The 18,444-nt window shown below is 41.0% G+C and overlaps 1 protein-coding gene across 2 annotated transcripts; it reads right to left on the bottom strand.

Moving 5' to 3' along the window:
- Positions 1–681: 681 nt before the first annotated feature.
- On the bottom strand, positions 682–18,428 carry pibf1 (progesterone immunomodulatory binding factor 1). Of its 2 annotated transcripts, XR_004611112.1 has the most exons (19): positions 17,781–18,427; positions 17,470–17,570; positions 16,580–16,778; positions 16,347–16,466; positions 14,992–15,125; positions 14,375–14,483; positions 14,075–14,194; positions 13,910–13,971; positions 13,688–13,813; positions 13,124–13,222; positions 9,350–9,515; positions 7,930–8,080; positions 7,445–7,535; positions 6,559–6,661; positions 6,053–6,144; positions 4,444–4,574; positions 3,043–3,127; positions 1,512–1,691; positions 682–1,244 (listed from the first exon to the last, which is right to left on the bottom strand). XR_004611112.1 is itself a non-coding variant. In XM_034551423.1 (18 exons), exons 1-18 carry the CDS (start codon positions 18,045–18,047, stop codon positions 1,191–1,193), a joined length of 2,298 nt encoding a protein of 765 aa, XP_034407314.1. In that variant the 5' UTR covers positions 18,048–18,428; the 3' UTR covers positions 1,098–1,190. The 2 variants fall into 2 exon arrangements, 1 of the variants encoding a protein (XP_034407314.1); XM_034551423.1 differs by lacking the exon at positions 6,053–6,144 and having other exon boundaries at positions 1,098–1,244; positions 17,781–18,428.
- Positions 18,429–18,444: the final 16 nt, after the last annotated feature.

Here is an 18,444-nt window from a genome sequence, read left to right as displayed (position 1 = left end):
ACATCACAATGACACTTTCAGTAGATTCATCACATTAAGGCAATTCATTTTTTGGACTAGTTTTCTGAAATGTTATCTGAAAAATATGCAAGTGTATGCATTATCTCGTTAAATGTGTGTGCTGATTTGCAAACATTTCCAAAACAGAAATCTGAACATTGGATAAAGCCATGTTCAAAATTCTTGTTGCATTTTGTATGCAAATTAGATATTACATAAGTTTGTAAATTTAAGAGAAATCTACAATCTAAAAAACATATCTAAATGTAAACTATAAAATTACTCTTTTTTTGTAATAATGTCAGACAAAATTGGAGCGGCAAGTAAGCGATCAAAGCTTCCTAAATGCCCGCTTATTTCAAATCCCACACCTCTAGTTTGTAATGCAGGCTATCAAACTCATGTTTTTTCACAGGTTGAGGAGCACTTCTAGTACTGAACTTCATATGCAAAATTGGCGGAGTCCCCTTTAATATGTGAAGGACTAATATATTGTTCAACAAGGCTTCCTTGTACTGTAAACTAGATGGGGTTTAACAATCACACTTAATCACACAGTATATGATGGAAAACTCCTTCTGCCATGGCAACCCGGTTTGTACAATATAAATTGTTTTCTTTGAATCAAACTCTAATATATTGCTTTTTTTTAATAGCTATTTCATATAACATGAAGACAAAGTGGTATATTGTGGAGGATTGTAGGCTTACAAAAGGGCATAAAACTGCTTTAAAGCAGTCCTCTGGTCCGAGTTTAATACGACACCGATAAGAACATGTCTGAAATGATAACGGTATGCCTACTATGTCTATATTTAAAGCCAAAGGAGCCTCCGCTCGGCTAATGTTCCTGCAATGCTGTTTGTCTGTAGCCACCAGTAGCTGCAAACCTGGAAAAGATGAGAAAATAATGATAGACAGACCTAATAAAATAAACCACTGCCAAGAAAGAGGAATGTTTGGGCAGTCAGTTAGCTAGGAATGTGTACCCTGTGGAAGGCAATACCTTCTGGTTGTGGACCAGTACGCAGGGAATTTATCCTCTCAGAACAATATGTAACCAAGGATAAGAACAACAAAACACTCGGACACTAGTAATAATTTCTGCTTTTGTATTTCAAAAGAAAAATAATAATACGATTGTTGAAGCCATGAGTGACAATAGCACCAATAGTAACAGACATTAATGTTCATTTGGGTTTCTGCTTTGTCTTTTTGTACCAATCAGGAACTTCTTTATTAGTCTGAAAATGAAAGAAAAAGAGAATGATGATTAGAAAAGTATGAAGAGCATGCCAGCAGGAGCTCTTACAACCTTTTACATGATTCAAGGATTCATACTACAGCATGTCTTTGCTCAGCTGACAACAGCGGAAAGGTCGTATGAAACTAAATAATAAAATGTGATTAATCATTTCATGTCAACCTCTAGAGCTCCTTTGTCAGAACTTCTGTCCAGGCAGGTTACGGCAGTGTGACTCATATAGGGTGTTGCCAAGTCAGACACTTACAAACACAGTGGGTTTGGGTTTGTTTGGTGACTCTTCTTCTGTGGTCCTGTTGATTTGTTTGGACTGGTGTTTTCCTGCGCCAGAGGTGCTCACAGCAGTTTTATCCGCTTCCAACAGGTTTAGAGCGTCTCCCTGTCCGGACCGCATGCTGATCAGGACCTGCTTCATCACCGCTAACTCCTAAAGAATCACATGGTTCATGAAAATAATGCTAACATGAAAATAGGGACACAAGGCTAAAACAATAAACAGGAAGCTTTAAGAAAAATAACTGGGAGTGTAGCGGCCAAAGGGCCAGATATCTCAAATAAATCACCGGGTCATTTTCGATGGTGAACTAAACACTCATATAATAAATGTATTGTACATATTTAATATGATTGAAATACCTCAAATATATTTTTAAGACAATACTATTTCAACAATTTGTGAAACATTTGCTTTAAAATGTATGTTTCCAGGAATGTTTATTGCTTCTTTTGGATGACATGTTTGTCTGCTGAACTCCCAACTATGAGACGACTTGCAATAAGCGCAACAAGCTCAAGGATCTGCAGGGGTGGCAGCAGGGCATAGGGGAGGACTCGGGGCCATTTCACGGTTCTATTTATCAACCCTGAGGACATGAGCCCTGGCATGTCTCTCACACACACACACACACACACACGCTCAAGCACACACACATACACAAGAACACACACGTACACTGGTGGCATCCCAAACAGCCAAGCTGAGGAACAGCTGTCTATGACAGGGCACATACTTTGAGCAGCAAACGGCTGGCTCGAGGGACACACTCCCACGTGCGCGTACATGCGAACACACGCAATCTTGAAGGAAGCGTTGCAACACAGTGAAATAACAGCGGTACGATTAGTTCAGTGGTTCTCAAAGTGGGGTCCGGGCTCCCACAATGACAGAAAGTATGGCTATATTTTAGTTAATGGTCAGAATCCCTATGAGAAGGGGGGCCCTGGGACAAAATCCTATCGAATGGTCCATGGTCCAATTTGTGTCCGTTAGGGGTCCTTGACAGGAAAAGTTTAGGAACCACTGGATTAGTTCAAAATGAACCATTAACCATTTTGATGATCGATTAATCGTTTTTCAAGCAAATACATTTTTTTATTTCCTGATGTTTTATAGACCCAACAATGAATCAATGGTGTAAATAATCTTTAGTTGAAGCCATAACTAGAATTACTGCCTCCCTCCGCCAACCAGTCAAGTTTCAATTTACATCCATGTCCGTCCAACATTTTTTGTGACCTTTGACCACCAACATCCAATCACTTCAGCCTTGAGTCCATCTGGACATTTTTCTTAAATCTGAAGAAGTTACTGTTGGCACGGAGGCATAATGAAAAATATTTTAGTTACAGCACCAACGGCAGTAATCTGACCTTTTCAAACATAGACATGTGCTGCAACATGGTGGTTTTACTGATAAATATTTATTTTAAAAAGAGAGTTTTGTTGGAATTTCCTGTTTCCATTTTGAAACAACTGCAAAAAACCTCATCATGCGTACCTCTCGGTGGTTGAGGAGTCTCTCCAGATCTGCGGCCATGTTGTTTTTCACCTGTTGCAGTGCAGTCCGTTCTTTCCTCAGAGAACTGGGGTTGCAACCAAAAATAGGCAGAAAGAGAGCAGATCTTAAGTTAATAGAAACACATTACTGAACTCATAAATCAGTTATACTTGTGAATAACTGATTTATGGTTTAAGAGATTCTTTAAGGGATGACATCATCACATTGGGATAAATAGTGTAATATGCTGAATACTGTAGCTATCCTTTGTGAATAATAATTAGTTTTATCTGGCTTTAGGGTGGGGTCAGGTTCGGGTCAACACAGGACCAGGTGTGTTGTACCAGTATAGTTTAAAGGGGAACATTTAGTTTTTAATGCAGGACTATGAACCAATCAGTCTAAATGGCAGCAGTTTTGTTTTGTTTACTAGCTTTGTTACTATAAATCACTGGTATAAAACCATCAAAAGCCAAGCAATACATTAAACACACAAGTCATACATTTCTAAAATATGCTACATAATTCATGGTTGGTTAGGATTCTATATTGTTAAAACAACTCCAGTACTGTCCAAGTGATTTTTTTTCCTGGGGCTGTGACACATACAAGCAGGAGCTTGTGATCTCGCAGATCTTGAAACAGCAGCTTGGTAACTTCACTGAGAAATATAGACAAAAAGATTTTAAACTTGTGAGTCTTATAGCTTGACATCTGCCTCCGCTGCGACTCTGTTGTTGTTGTTGTCAATTTCTATGATATCACAAAAATGCATACAATTAATCCTTAAGACTGAAGTTCATAAAGTGAGAGTCTGTGTCTCGGCTGTTAGACACATAACCATGCATAGCCACAGGAAAGCTTCAATATATCTGTCAGATGGGGTGGTTTGAAAGGCGGCTGCGGATTTTAAAGTATTTCTTCACTCTGCTGCTTGCCCCAGGTGAGAGCTCAGTAGTAGTGAGCAGCAAGAGAAAACCTGTAGTCTGTCAGTTTGCATATTTCTCAGGTTAAAATACAGAGATACAGGAAGCTACAGTGGGCTGATGTTAAAAAAACTGATGTCAAAAACTCCCTTATTGGGCATAGACCAACTCATGCACACATGCAGCTTTGCACTAAAGCATAATAAGCAAGGTATGAGAAGAACAGATGCGGACAAAAGGGAGATTGGGATACTGCAGAGACGCCTAAGGGTAGGGAGGTATAGCCTACTGCTATGATGAGTAAATTACAAGACACAAAATGTAACAAATTAAATGAACAAGCAGACATGGCACAATAGTTAATTGCCTTCAATTAAAAAAATAAATAAATAAATGATTTCAATTTTTTTGTTCAGTTCTTTTTTGTAAAGAGAGACATGTTCCCCTTCGAGAAGGGAGTGTTCTGTACACGTACCTGACGTCGTCCTCAAGCGAGTCGAGACGCTCCTTCATCGCGATGATCTGTGAATCCTTCTGTCTCACCGTGTCAATCAGGTAGCTATAGGGCTGTTGTGTCTGCTGCAACAGCTGGTTGGCTGCCAACAACTGAAGAACAACACACATATGCGTAATCAGAGACAAAAATGACTTTGCCTCCCCAATGTCAGGTTCAACTCGGGTTCCTTTTGTTTTCAAATTACCGCCACTTAATGATACACCTGAAACTCAGCTATACATATTTGCACGGGTTGAATGATTCCACAAACTGTGGAGTCACGCAAGAGGCAACAACAAGAGCTACACGTCTGTCATCATATTGTTCAATATACTGAAAATGACTTATAATATAATAGGAATATTTCCACTTTAAAAAAAAATCAGATTACAAACTATAGTCTAATCCTCCTCATTACTCTGTATTTGAGTTCATTCATGTAAATATATAAAACATATAAATGAATCACAACCGGGACTTTCTTATCTCTGTTGTCATACGGGTTTGCTTGAGTGCCCATTGATGTGAGTTTTTATGAAGGCGTAACCGAGTCATTTCCTTTTTATTAAACGTAGTTGTATGAAGTCATAAAGTTAAAATACAGTAAAATAATCTTAACAACCTCATTCTTGCATTAGTGTCAGAAAAACAATTTCACAGTGTTTTTGATGATCCTTCATACAAGAGTTTGAATGTTCTGTGTGTATTAAGATATTACTCAGTACTCAGTGTCATGCTTAGAATCTGCAAAAATAATAGATTATAAGAAGGGTGTTACACATTAAACCACTTTTACAGCCAGCAAGGAGTGAGCAGAACTGGGTGGGAGGGTTGGGGCGTCTGTGTGGGCGGTTAAGCGGTTAACACCCTTTCTAGTGAATAAAAACTATAATTTTTCACTCTTTTCTTTCACGCTCAATGCATTATGAGGCCTTCACGGAGAGTGCCAGTCAGTCTCACCTGACAGTTGAATGGCTGGTTGATTTAGTCTCAAACCTGCCCGGCCTCTCTATTCTATCTTGCACAACCTCTGTGCTCATTGAGAATATAATAAGGCGTGAGAACCAAGCAAGCACAGTGGTTGCCCGAGTTGTCGCTCTCATGGTCTCAATCCTTACTCGATGGTTTTTTAGCGTCGAGGCACGAGAAGTAGACAACGTGACCTTGGTTGCACAAATTTGACACAAACAAACAAACAGTCACGCACAGACAAAATACCCACGCCCAAAAGTAAAGTCTCAGCAATGCACACGCATGCATGTAATATGCCGAACAAAGGTAACAATGATTGGCCTGCTGAGTTGTTGGGTGAGTGAAGAGCGTGGCCGTCACGGTCTTAAGCAGCGTTTCCCACTGTGCCAACAACTGTGACATGCGCCAAGACAAACTTCTCGCTCTTCTTAAACAAAAGTATGAGGTGTCTGCGGCCAGTTCTCAAAAAACCTGTCCTTTTCCTGGCACCGTTTTAGAAGCAGATTTAGAGAAGTGACATTGTTTAACTTGTACAAGATGTAATATATAAATAAATAAACCAACATAGGCAGAAGGGAATCCTGAAGTGAGTTTGATGATACGCGTGGTGACCGACCTCACAAGCTTGTTTTGTCTTGTTGTGCAGCGTCGGCCTTCAAGACTTAGGTTAGATGTGCACGGACGTTCACAGCAGAGTGTCGCGTGATGCTGTGAGGAGGTAAATGGTTTTGGTGATGAGAGGAGACACAGATCTTGGCTCTGTGATAATGACTACGTTATGTCATCAGGGAGAGGTAAAAAAACATCTGATACAAATCATATGGCTTTGATGGAGGCTGTGGAATAACCATAATCTAAGTTGCTGTAGGAGATTTGTAATGATGGGGAAAACAAGTGTGTGTTGCAGGCACCGACTTGCACTGCTTTGAGTGTTTTCTTTTGTTTGTTTTTACACTTACTTTCTAAATGTTAAATTAAACTTTATCCCATTAATAATGGTCCCCAGGGCATACGAGCACCTGAATGCTCTGTGCACGTGTGTGCGCACGTGTGTGCGCACGTGTGTGCACGCGTTTGCGTGTGCACGTGTGTGCGCGCGTGTGTGTGCGCGCGCGTCTTTACCTCTTCAGATATCTGTCCCGTCTGTGACTTGTGTCTCTCCAGCTCTCTCCTCAGAGACGTGTTCTGCCTCTCGAGCTGCAGCACCCTGCGGGCCAGGTGAACGCTGCACGACAAACAAACACAAACACAGTTGTGGAAATTCCAACTCATGACAACATCAACAAGTTTAAACTAGTGTGTCTCCAAGTTGTTTACCCGACAGTTTATGGAATCACAATAGTTGGGTAAAATGCAAGAAGAAAAAAAAGTATATATATATATATATATATATATATATATATATATATATATATATATATATATATATATATATATATCATCACACCAACCGCAACGCCAAATGAAGCCAGGGGCTTCTAACACCCGACTTGCGGTGCCCTTGCTCGGACCAGACCCATCTTCAAAGTCAACCTTCATTTTTGAACGACATACAGCTGTAATGTATCTTTCACAATTGTGACGCTGTCACGGTGACGAAATATGTCAACAGACATTCAGATAGAAATGTAAACATCTGGCAAAGTCTCCACAACTGCCTCTGTGGTACACACACACACACACACACACACACACACACACACACACACACACACACACACACACACACACAAACACGCTTAAAACAAAACCAACAACAAGCTGTGACGGCTGATGACAACGAACAAATCCAATATCTGCCTGATGAAACAGCACACTCACATATCAGTTTAAACTATAGTATATTAGCATGCTGATTTCTTAACAAAGTATATTTAGGAATAAACACACACACACACACACACACACACACACACACGCAATGTGAGCAAATTCCAGTGTTCCTTTAGTGCCATCTCGTATGATGTGTTCTCCTATTCTTGAAATGTGAAGTGAACCAGTGCTGTACCTCTGTTTTAGTCTTCTTTTAGCCGTTGTGGGAACATTGGCGCCGTAGCCGTACGAGAACAGCACTCTCTCGGCCTCCTCTTCATTCTCAACTGGCAACGGACATAAACACAAATACTGTCTCTATACATCTCCAGGACCATTATGAAAACAATGTGGTAACTTGTGGGTGTTTTTTTTTGTCCTGCTCCTGTTAGTATTTTGTAAAACTACCAGACAAGCCGAGAGTTAAATGATGTCTTACTTTTCTGTTTAACTTCTCTTCCATCAACTACAGCTTCACTACAGCTTGACAATAGCGATCAGTAATCTTTCCATTATCGTACTCTACATCTTAATTATCTAAATCATCTGTTAATATTATTAAAAACATTCTCTCATGCCAGAGCGGGGCATTTGAAGGAGGCCGTGCTTGTTTGTTTGTGGTTGCATCTTTCTGACCACACTGTAATGAGTGCAGTGTTATGTTACGAGGACGGTTCTTACTCTCAGCCGCCTGCATGGTGACTTGGTCCAACTCCTGCTCAAGCTTTTCGTACGTCTCCAGCCGAGATGCCTGCTCGGCATTCTGGGCTTGCAGCTCCGCCAACCGCTTCTCTGATGACGTCTGCAGTCTGTAAAACTCCTGGGTCAGGAGCTGAAGGACCGGAGGAGAGTCGAGGGAGAGGAGTTGTGGGAGATAGAGAGCCAATGAGCCAGCGGTGGCGTTGAAGAAATTACATTTTGAAATTTTAAAAATTACGTCCCCGAGGTATAATGTTTATACAAAATGTTGTCAGTGTAAAATCAATCATATTTTTACTGTATTGACAGGTTTTTTTCCTTTCTTCTTTTTACCACTTTAGCACACGCAAAGCAGGCCCCCAAATGTGTTACATTGTTGTTGTTTTTTAAGTTGTTTTCACAAAAAGAGAAACATTGTTGTAACAACATTGAATCACTATTATAGCCAACTAAGAATGCCCTAAATTCTAGATTAAAATGTATTATATGTTACTCACACTGAAACTTCTATTAGGCTTGTGAATGGTAACCTTTACCATTCCTCATTTTCCCACACTACAAGCAGATACCAAAAGGACAATCACAAAGAGAGATAAGTGAAACAAACTGACGACTTTTATTCCAAAATAAATAAAAGCTTTAAACCTCACTAGTATAAAGGACAACATTAAACTAAACTAAAAGAACTCCAAAGGCAGAAGCTAAACTAGCTCTTCACTCATTGCATTTTTAAAAAGAGAAAATATCTTTGACCATCATGATCATGTGCGATGCATCTTTTCACCATGCTTGTCCCTCTGGCGAGCAGGACAGGGTTAAACACAGGTGAAGAGTTGAACCTCAGCTAAGTGCATCCAGACATCAAGAACAATCTGCACTCAATTAACTTATTGTATAAATGGGTGTGCTACAGTGGACAGAGATAAGAATGGAGCCGCTGGACCAGCATACAAAGACTGGATAGACATATTCCCGAGAGTGGAGCATTAATCTTTAAGTACTTTGGATGGACTCCTCCCTAAATGAACAGAACAATGATTTATTCATCAGTTGGACATTTTCGGTTGTATTCATTCATGTGATGTTGACAGCAAGTAAGAAGCTTTCACACCAAGAAATCTGTAAATCTGGGCACGGTTGTATGCATTATTGCTTACTATTCAAAATGTAGAATATGAATGAACAGGATTTCTGAATCCGTTAACAACATATGCACAGATATATAGTCTTGTTTGCAATTTAATATCTATCTAAAATTCCAACCAACAATAAATATTGACTGGCTAAAATCAAATCATGAGAGGAAGAGGCATGCACACGTGAAGAGATAAACTAATTACTGGGTATACCGCTGTAATGCAACGAGTAAAACATCTTCATTTTGTCTTAATGTTTAAAGTACCTCCAGTTTCTTCTGTTGTTTCTCACACTCCACCTGGCACTGGGCCAGGGCCTTCGCCGTCTCATCCTTGACCATCTCAGCGCGCTCAGCTTCGAAGGAGTGCAGCTTGGCCTGATTGGACAGTTCTGATACCCGGCTGTCAGTACCAAGCTGGAGCCGACGGAACCTGGAGACAGAGACAGAGACACACACACACACACACAATATGAATGTGAGTCGGTGTGTTAAAAAAATTGATGGAGAAGGTAAAAAACTTCAACGCTGGTTGAGCTAAGACGTGCCTGTTGGTTTCAAAGACATGCTGCAATGTATTCCTTCGTTTTAGGTCCAATCAGACATGTTTGGAAATTGGCACGGAAGTGACTATTTAGCACAATGAACAATTCCTATGTCGAGTTTGTGTGTTCAGTACAGTGGTACTAGAAAAGCAGAAAAGCAGGTCTCAAATCATTTGAATGCAAAAAGAGTGTTTCTTAACGGCCCTCGCAGCAATGTTTGTTCTTGATTTATCCGTCATGTTTGTAGTTGTCAGCTGGTGAAACTTGTTTCAACTCAGGAGTTCAGTAATTAGATTTAAAAAAAAAAAAATAGAACCTATTCTACAGTTTCTGTTTTGACACGAGTCGACGCGGGGGAAAGCTTTCACGCAACGCGCAGACGTTAGAAGCAACTAGCGTTCAGAAAAAGAAAACGTGAATAAACCCTTCTAATGTCGTTCAACAACATTGCAAACAAATATATGGTTGTCCATCGTTTAAAGTAATTAATCAGGCAGCCAAACATTTGTTCATTCTGCCTCCCCAAATACAGTAAGATAGTGTTCCACCTCGGGGTAAAACAAAAGACGGGCAACGTGTTTTCAGCCCAGTGCTCTTTCACCGGCAGCTCTCAAGCACTAACACACAGACCGTGGAGGTTGGTTGGATAATATTAATAACTCTCGATTACAGCTGACCTGATAGGATTTCATCATCTATGGAGCGCAGGCCTGAGCTGAGTGCTCACAGTGACAGACATGTACACATGGTCTGCAATCTAGATGCAAAGAAGAAAAAATTGTTCCAAAAAATAATGTAACTTGCTTTACCGAAGTGGGCTTTTCTCTGTTCGTTCAAATGTCATTTTTAATGGCGACAGAGAACCTGACTCGGGGGTTCCCCAAGGCAACCAAGGCACAGCGACGTTTACGTCTGCTCGAGGGCTGAAAATGGAAAACCGCACTGAATACTTTGTCTTTGTTTTGGACATGTTGATCACCGTAACCAGCCTGTTGGCCAGCATTCTGTAACAGAGTGCCGAGATTCAAGCTGGTCCTCTATGCTACAAACCATCTGACGCCATTTCAAGCTTGTCCGACTCATTCTTTGCCCCAAAAATAGGGGCATGCGTGGGGTTAGGGGTTAAGGGCTTGAGGATCGCATCTGTCGTTGCTGGCTTGCGATGTGACGCAGAGGGGGAATGTGATCGCAGCAAAGAGAGAGAGACAGAGAGAGAGTGAGAGAGAGAGAGAGAGAGAGATGGTGTGAGAGAGAGAAAGAGAGCAATGGAGAGTGAAGTGTGTGTGTGTGTGTGTGTGTGTGTGTGTAAAGAAAGACCAACAGCTGGTGGCTTGGATCTAGAGAAATGACTGGTATGTAGTAGTAACCCAGGAGAGACACACTGCTGCCGCTGCTGCTGTGTACGTGCGGCTCTGCCTGCCTGTTGATTGCAGATACAATATTGTTTAAGTTTAAATAGAAAAATTCTCCGTAGTACTGAAACATGAGTGTAAGTTAAGATGGGTTGTGGAAACATATTGTTCTACTTAATTCTCTTCAATACTAACATGTTTCCAATAAATGTGTTACGAGAAAAATCTGATGCGAATACACATCATTAATTCACAGACATGAATGTATGCCGCAGGAATATAGCACAAACAGGAGACATTGTTCAGGAGGCTGACTGAAAGGACGTCTCCAATAACAACAAAATGCCAGCTCAAAGTATGTGTGTGCATGTGTGTGCACAGCAGGGCTCACAATATATCTGTTGCAATTTCCATGGAAGATTTGAAACTTCCTTCAGGGCCGTGACCCTGAGGCATCTTTTGAGGCTATAGCGAGACGGGCATGTTTGCCTTGGGCAGAGATAGTGACGAGCAACTTGGATACGAATCACTCGGAGGATGTTTGGAAACGGGGAAATGACTAGAAAGCAGGTGTAATTGAATATGTGCAAAATCTGAATAAAACACAACAGGTCAAGAAGAAGAAAAATAAATTAATTTCCTAAGCATCTAAATAGTCTCCAGTCCAACACAGGGTCCTGTCTCACTTTGAATTCAAACCTGCCGTTTCACTTCCAAATGGCAGACGGCCTTAAGATTCAGATTCACTTAATATTCAGTCATTTATTGCCATATCAACCGCAGTACATTTGCAATGTTTCAGTGAGCTGAACGACAAACTATATAATCCACATGGCCACAAAAACATACTGCCACAATACGATTACAGTAACCAGAAGGTTCATGTCCTTAAAAGTGCATGAACTCGTTTATAGAACCTGTGAAGCAATGAGGAGGCGGATTGCTTCAAGATAAGTGCTGTTGGGGAAGCAAGATGTTTGCTTTACAATTCAAACCTTCCAGTTAAATGTGGATGTGACCAGACCAGTGACACCAGTTGCTACTAAACTGACCTTCAGTGAACTTCTGACCCCACCCCCAGACAAGCGTTCATGTGATCATTAGTAAGAGACAGTGAACCACAGCCACCAAAAGTTCCAACAGCACGCGGTAATTGACAGGCTGCCGCAGGCTAACACATCAGCATCCGAGCAACAACAAGCTCACAGCTTGCAGGACAATACAGAGGAATTCAAGCTGAACGTGAGCCCATGTTACAAAAATAATATGCAAATCAGTGATCCCTGCTTTATAAAGCATGCCAGAGGCCACCACCACACTATAAGGATGAGGAAATGATGTGTTTGACCATGTGACGCACATTCACGGAAAAAATGTTACCAAGTTGTCAGTTTAACAGTTGCCCTCAGGTGATGTTCCTTCCCTGATCTACAGCATTTTGAGTGCAACCAGGCAGTGACCTACATTGAAGTGCAGCAGGTGTACTGTTTAACTTCTAAAAAGGCCAATGGATCTGTTAAACATGTTGATAGCATGGCATCTTGTCTTAATTATTTATTCACTTGAGTATCTAAAAAGGAGGTGTGTGCAACAAGGTAGCTGCTGAAGATTTGAGAAGTGGAAAACAGGAGAATTTTATGAGGTGAAAAGGTTTTATATAAAAAGAATGAGTTAGTGATAAAGCAGATTCTACAATACATTTTTATTTTGTACACACTTTAAAGGGTTAGTTCACCCAAATTGCCAAGAAACCGTTCTCCTTCTAGTGGCTTATAGGTATAGGTTTGGTTTTTATTTGTCCAGGTTATTGCTTTCTGCCTTTGTCCCATACATAAAGATGGTGAATAGAATTCCCTTTATAATAAACAAATAGTGTTATCTGCATGGCTAGATAACACTGGAAGTGTGTGAGTGAGAAAACGTGTTTTTTCTTTTTCTTTTTTCTTCTTCTTGTAAATCAAATGAACCAACTTTTTGACTGACACTTCATACTTTACAGTTTGAGTGTTGTAGTCATAAAAGAAAAGCCGGAGGAAAAAAAATTAAATGTACCTGTCAGTCGATATATATCAACGTATTATGATAAAAACTGTATGCACAGATGTATGAAATATTTATGTGTGTGAAGGAAGGTCAAAACTCACTGTTCCAGCAATTGGTCATATCTGGACTGAGTGTCTCTGTCAGAAGCCAATGCTCTGTCCTTCTCCACCACTGCGTTGTCTCTGGCCTCACGCAAGTTCCTGTTCAATAACAAACACAACACGTTTTTTTCTTTTAAAAACAAAAGTAAATAACAACATAGTATTTACTTTTATTTGTATGCTACGGGGAAGTACCTGTGCTCATAGCTCTTCCTCTTATGAAATTAATTATCTCAGTTGCTGACTTATTTTGTGCTGCAAACAAAAAGTCAGTTTCGACATTGTCTTCCCTAATTCTGATGTGAGCACAATTCATCTCCTCCCTCACACATTGCTCACATTTATAAATAAGAATGAAAACACAGCTTCCTGCCATAATATAACAGACTACATCTGCTTGAAATTACTTATTTTTAGATACACAAAAGGAAAAATATGTATTTGCCAGATAATGTTCACAAAAAGTGAAACTTCATTAGGTTTGAATAGCACTCCTGATAGTTGTCATAGTTTAAATACATATATGCCGTTTATTAATTTATTATATAAAAATAAGACTGATACCTGTTCTCCCTCTCGTACATCTCCCTGGAGGTTCTCTGCAGATTGTCTATCTCCTGACTGGTTTTCAGTCTGATGTTCTCCAGCTCCTCTCTCAGCTTGGTCTCATACTCAGACTTATAGCGGTCTCTGTAGAAAATAAAATAAAGGACTGGAACAACTTAGGTCTCCCACATTAAAAACAATAGAATATTGGCTGCTGGTGCAAAAACAACAGAGCCGAACCTGGATGCCATATATTTTTCATAGGCGTCCTCCCTCGCCTTCTTAGTGTCTTCTAATTGCACCTGGACCACAGAATCAAGACGTGAGATAACATTAGAAGTCTCCGTCCTATTATTGAATATATGTTGTATTGGATGAGCTTTACAGCTGATCAACTGTATGAACCTGCAGCCTCTCCAGGCGGTCTTCTCCGTGTGCACAGCGGACACTGAGCTCCATGTTCTGCCTGTGCAGATACTCCTTGTCCTTCTGCAGGAGAGTCACTGACTGCTGCAATGCTGCCACCTGGAGGACAAGAGGGGAAATAAATTAAGAACTGTTACAGAACAAAGAATAATCTAAGAGACTTTAGTGAGAATTATGGAGACAAATGATGCGGTGAGAGTGTGTGTGTGTGTGTGTGTGTGTGTTTGTGTGTGTGTGTGTGTAGGTGTGTGTAGGTGTGTGTGTGTGTGTGTGAAGCACCTCTTTGCTGAGTGTGTTTCTTTCTCTGGCCACTGCTGTGTGAGTCAAGTCTAGCGTCTCAAATCTTCTCTTTAAGTCCTTTAGTTCTGCCTCAAAGTTGTCACGCTCACTATAAACCACAGTGTAAATGGTTAACATACATTTGAACTTGCAACTTACATATCCAGAATAGAAATAAAGAAAAGGAAACTATACAAGACAAAGGGTGTTTTCGTGATTCCTAAGACTTTGAATAAGAAATGATACACGGAGCCTTCAAGAACTTCTGCAAATACTGACTCCTGATCCTCCTTTATAAACCAAACACAAAGACTTTTGCCTGCCTGTCTCATTTCAAGTGATGCCTCCTTTAAAGACAGTCTACAACACTGATCTGTAGCCTCCAAAAGGAGAGAAAGGTAGACAGCTGACCTCTCCTCATCATATAATGTGTACAGGAGTTACTGCTCTCGTTCTGTCTCACACACACACACACACACACACACACACACACACACACACACACACACACACACACACACACACACACACACACACACACACACACACACACACACACACACACACACACACACACACACACACACACACACACACACACACACACACACACACACCGTTTGATGGCAGGGTAGTTTTCCCGGCGATAATCTCCTTCTTGGATTTGCTGTTTGGTATCGGCCAGTTCTAGTGTCAGTCTCTGGCTCCTTAACTCCAGCTCAGTACGTAGCCGCCGCTCCTCCTCGTAGCTCTGTGGATACAAAGACAACTTTTTCATGATAGAGTATTCACATCACTAGTTGTGCTATGCAATAAGCAGGAGCATACCTCCTGAACACAACAATATTTTTTTTTTCCAGTAGGAATTCAGCAAGAATCCCTGTCAAGAAAATTCCAATTCTCTAACAACACATTCATGTCGTGACCATCACATCCTTTTTATGGAGTCATCTTGAGCTGATGGGTAATTTCCCTGCCGGATATGTCGAAGTAGAGAAAAGAAATTGACGGCAAAGGCAAGCACTTGTTCAGTAACAATATCTCGATACTCTGTGGCACTCAAACGATGCTCATTTAGTCTGCGGCTGGCTGTGGCTCAGTGGGTAGAGCAGCTCGTCCTTTACCCACAAGGTTGGCAGTGTTCATGGTATCGGCCGAAGTGTCCTTGAGCGAGACACTAAACCCCAAGTTGCTCCCCCAGGTGCTTTACAGCAGCCCACAGCTCCCAAAATGATTAAGAAGGGGAAATGCAGAGGTCAAATTTCATATGTGCAACTGTATGTATATGATGAATGCAATCGAGTTTAAGTTTCAAAGGGTCTCAGGATTGCCAGTCATGTTATTGTGTTTTCTTTGCCAAATTCTTTCCTGCCTTCCGCATGTTGCATCATTATCTCATCAACGCGTCATTTATGCCTACAGGGTGACTGCTGACTGACATTTTTTCCATCACTTTCATTCTCAACACTGCAGGCTGTGAAAATTACCATTTCGAGGATGCTGTAACTGACACGCCCAGCAGAACATATTTTCGGTGGCTCACGTGTTTTCCACGTTTTCACATTTAGGTTAAAGGTAACTGAACCTCTCTTTATGCATTCTACATACCTTTCTATAAATATGTGACAAAATGTCTGAAGGAGTAATTGTGTGTTTGAAGTGTGTTTGTTCTTGAGCGTTTAAACAATGCAAGAAATGAAGCTTATTGGTATTATGGACTTATATTTGTGCTCACAAACAAATAAAAAGGTCACAAAAATCAGTGCAGCATGTTTATTTGAACTTTACAGTGAACATAGTCTATGATTTTGACAGAGATGAAATGGAAATAAACAACAAATGGTGATAAAAAGAAATGCAAAGATAAAGAATACAATAATGTATAATGTGTGTAACTTCAAAACAAGAGAACTCGCACAGAAAGATGAAAGAACAAAGAGGTGTAGTGCAAGCTTGTGTATGTGTGCCGTACCTCCATCAGAGCCTTCAATTGGGTTCTGTGTGTATTCAGGTCATCAGTCAAACTGTCTCTCTTCACACCGAGCTCAGCCAGCTGAGCCCGCAGAGGAGTCACCACCTCGTAGAAACGCATCTAACCACACAGAGAAAGGGTCGCCATGTCAGCATCAACCAGCTCTCCATCATATCTTGTCTCTCTGGTCCATTAAGGTGGTGTAAAGAATAGGTTGAGTCCTCCATACTTACAGCTACGTATTCCTGAATGGAGATTTTGTCTTCAGGGAGGTCGCGGAGCTCCTGGTACCTGTCCTGAGAGATGTCCAGATCCCTGAGAGACCTCCGCAGCTCTCCACCTTTCTCACACAGCTGCCGGTTGGTCTCCTCTAGCTGCTGCTGCCTGAGCAGGATAGCCTCCATCTCTTGCTTACGCAGAACCTGCTGCTTCCTGGTGATGACAATCTGAGTTAGCACAGTTTACATTTGTGCTTACCAGCTAGAGTTATCCTGCTAAACCGTTTTCCTATGTACTTCAAATACATATCCCTATTCCTTAACTGGCATAAAGGCAAAGCAATCAGAATCAGAATCATTTATTGCCAAGTATGTTGGAAATACAAGGAATTTGTCTTGGTGGTGCATTACATTGGACAATAAGACAAATAAGACAAATAAACAGTGCAAGAAATATGAATATGTTCCATTTACAATTACATTTAAATTTACAGTAGAATAAATGTTAATTTACAATAGAATATGTAAACCACTCCCATATTTTCTTCATACATTGTTCTTCAATTAGATCATTAGTTACAGTTCACGTGCACACACAGACATTTCAGGCTCTGCCTCAGCCTGTGTGATCTTAATTGGAGTTTACTTGGTATTCAATAATATGCCTCATAATTGTGTGTTGGTGCCAAGACAGCATCTTACTGTAGAGCTGTATGAAATTGTAAAAAAAACTACTTGCATTTACATATTTGTCTGCCAATACAATACAAGGTTGCAGATGAGGCATATGTATTGTTTAAAATATATTATATACACACAATAATGAGAGAGAGAGATCACATCTGAGTATATCTGCCTGGATTAACCCAATCACACTGTCCATCACCACCTCAACATGTCCTCACCTGTTCTCCTCTTGAGTAAGTTTCAGCTGGCTGTCCAGCCTCAGGGCCAAAACTTGTTTCTGATGTAGAGCATCATTCAATCTCTCCTCCAGCTCCTCAACCTGACATATAAAAACGCACACATGAAAACAATCACGACACTAATATTGTAACGAAGATCATTTTGGAAAATGACTGCCTTCTCGTCAGGTGGGCATATGCAGGTCTTACTCTCATCATGTGAGAATAATGTGATGAGAGGCGCACACACACCGGGGATAGGACACACCCACACATCCACATAAACAGCGCCCAGCTTTCTTCCCGTCTACCTTGGACATGCTGTCGGCCTTCATGTTGTCTATGGTCAGGTTCTTCTGAGAAAGCTCAATTTTCAGGAGCTGGACGTTGTGCAGCAGCTCCTTCCTCTCGATCAGCTGGCGGGTCACCTTCTGGGAGCCGTCCCGCTGCTCGTCGGACGAGGAGATATCCTCGGTGGTGGGCACGGTTGTTTCTAGGCTGATGTCCTCCGACTCCAGGTCCAGGGAGCTGGAGACGTTGGCTGCTGTCGGCCTCAGCTGTTGCTTCTTGTGAGGCATTTTCTGTTATTTTGGTCCTCTTTTTTTCACCAGCTAACGTTTAATAGCGAAGAGAGTTACTGTAACGGAGATTACGTGATATTACAAAAAGGTGTGTTAGCTAATCAAGAGCTAACGTTAACGACCATCGCGAAATGATAAACGTTAGTTTGCACCAAGGAGAACCGAAAGCAAACCCCCACCGCGCATCAACCTAGCTAGCATAAACCGCTTTAAACATACTATCAATGTACTCATACTTAAAAATTAGATATACGCCCCCCAATTTAAGGTTAAAGTGATACCCCGGAGCTGACACGAGCACACGGTGAGGTGTTTTTATTTTTAAGGGTCCCGCTCTGATCCGCCTGCGTACCGCCAACTGATCGACTACCACGGTGACGAGTGGCGTTGAGTA

Source organism: Cyclopterus lumpus, chromosome 15 (assembly GCF_009769545.1).
Source record: "Cyclopterus lumpus isolate fCycLum1 chromosome 15, fCycLum1.pri, whole genome shotgun sequence".
In the NCBI taxonomy this organism is placed as follows: domain Eukaryota; kingdom Metazoa; phylum Chordata; class Actinopteri; order Perciformes; family Cyclopteridae; genus Cyclopterus; species Cyclopterus lumpus.
Note: the sequence above shows the minus strand (reverse complement) of the source record. Positions and strands in the feature narration are given on the sequence as shown.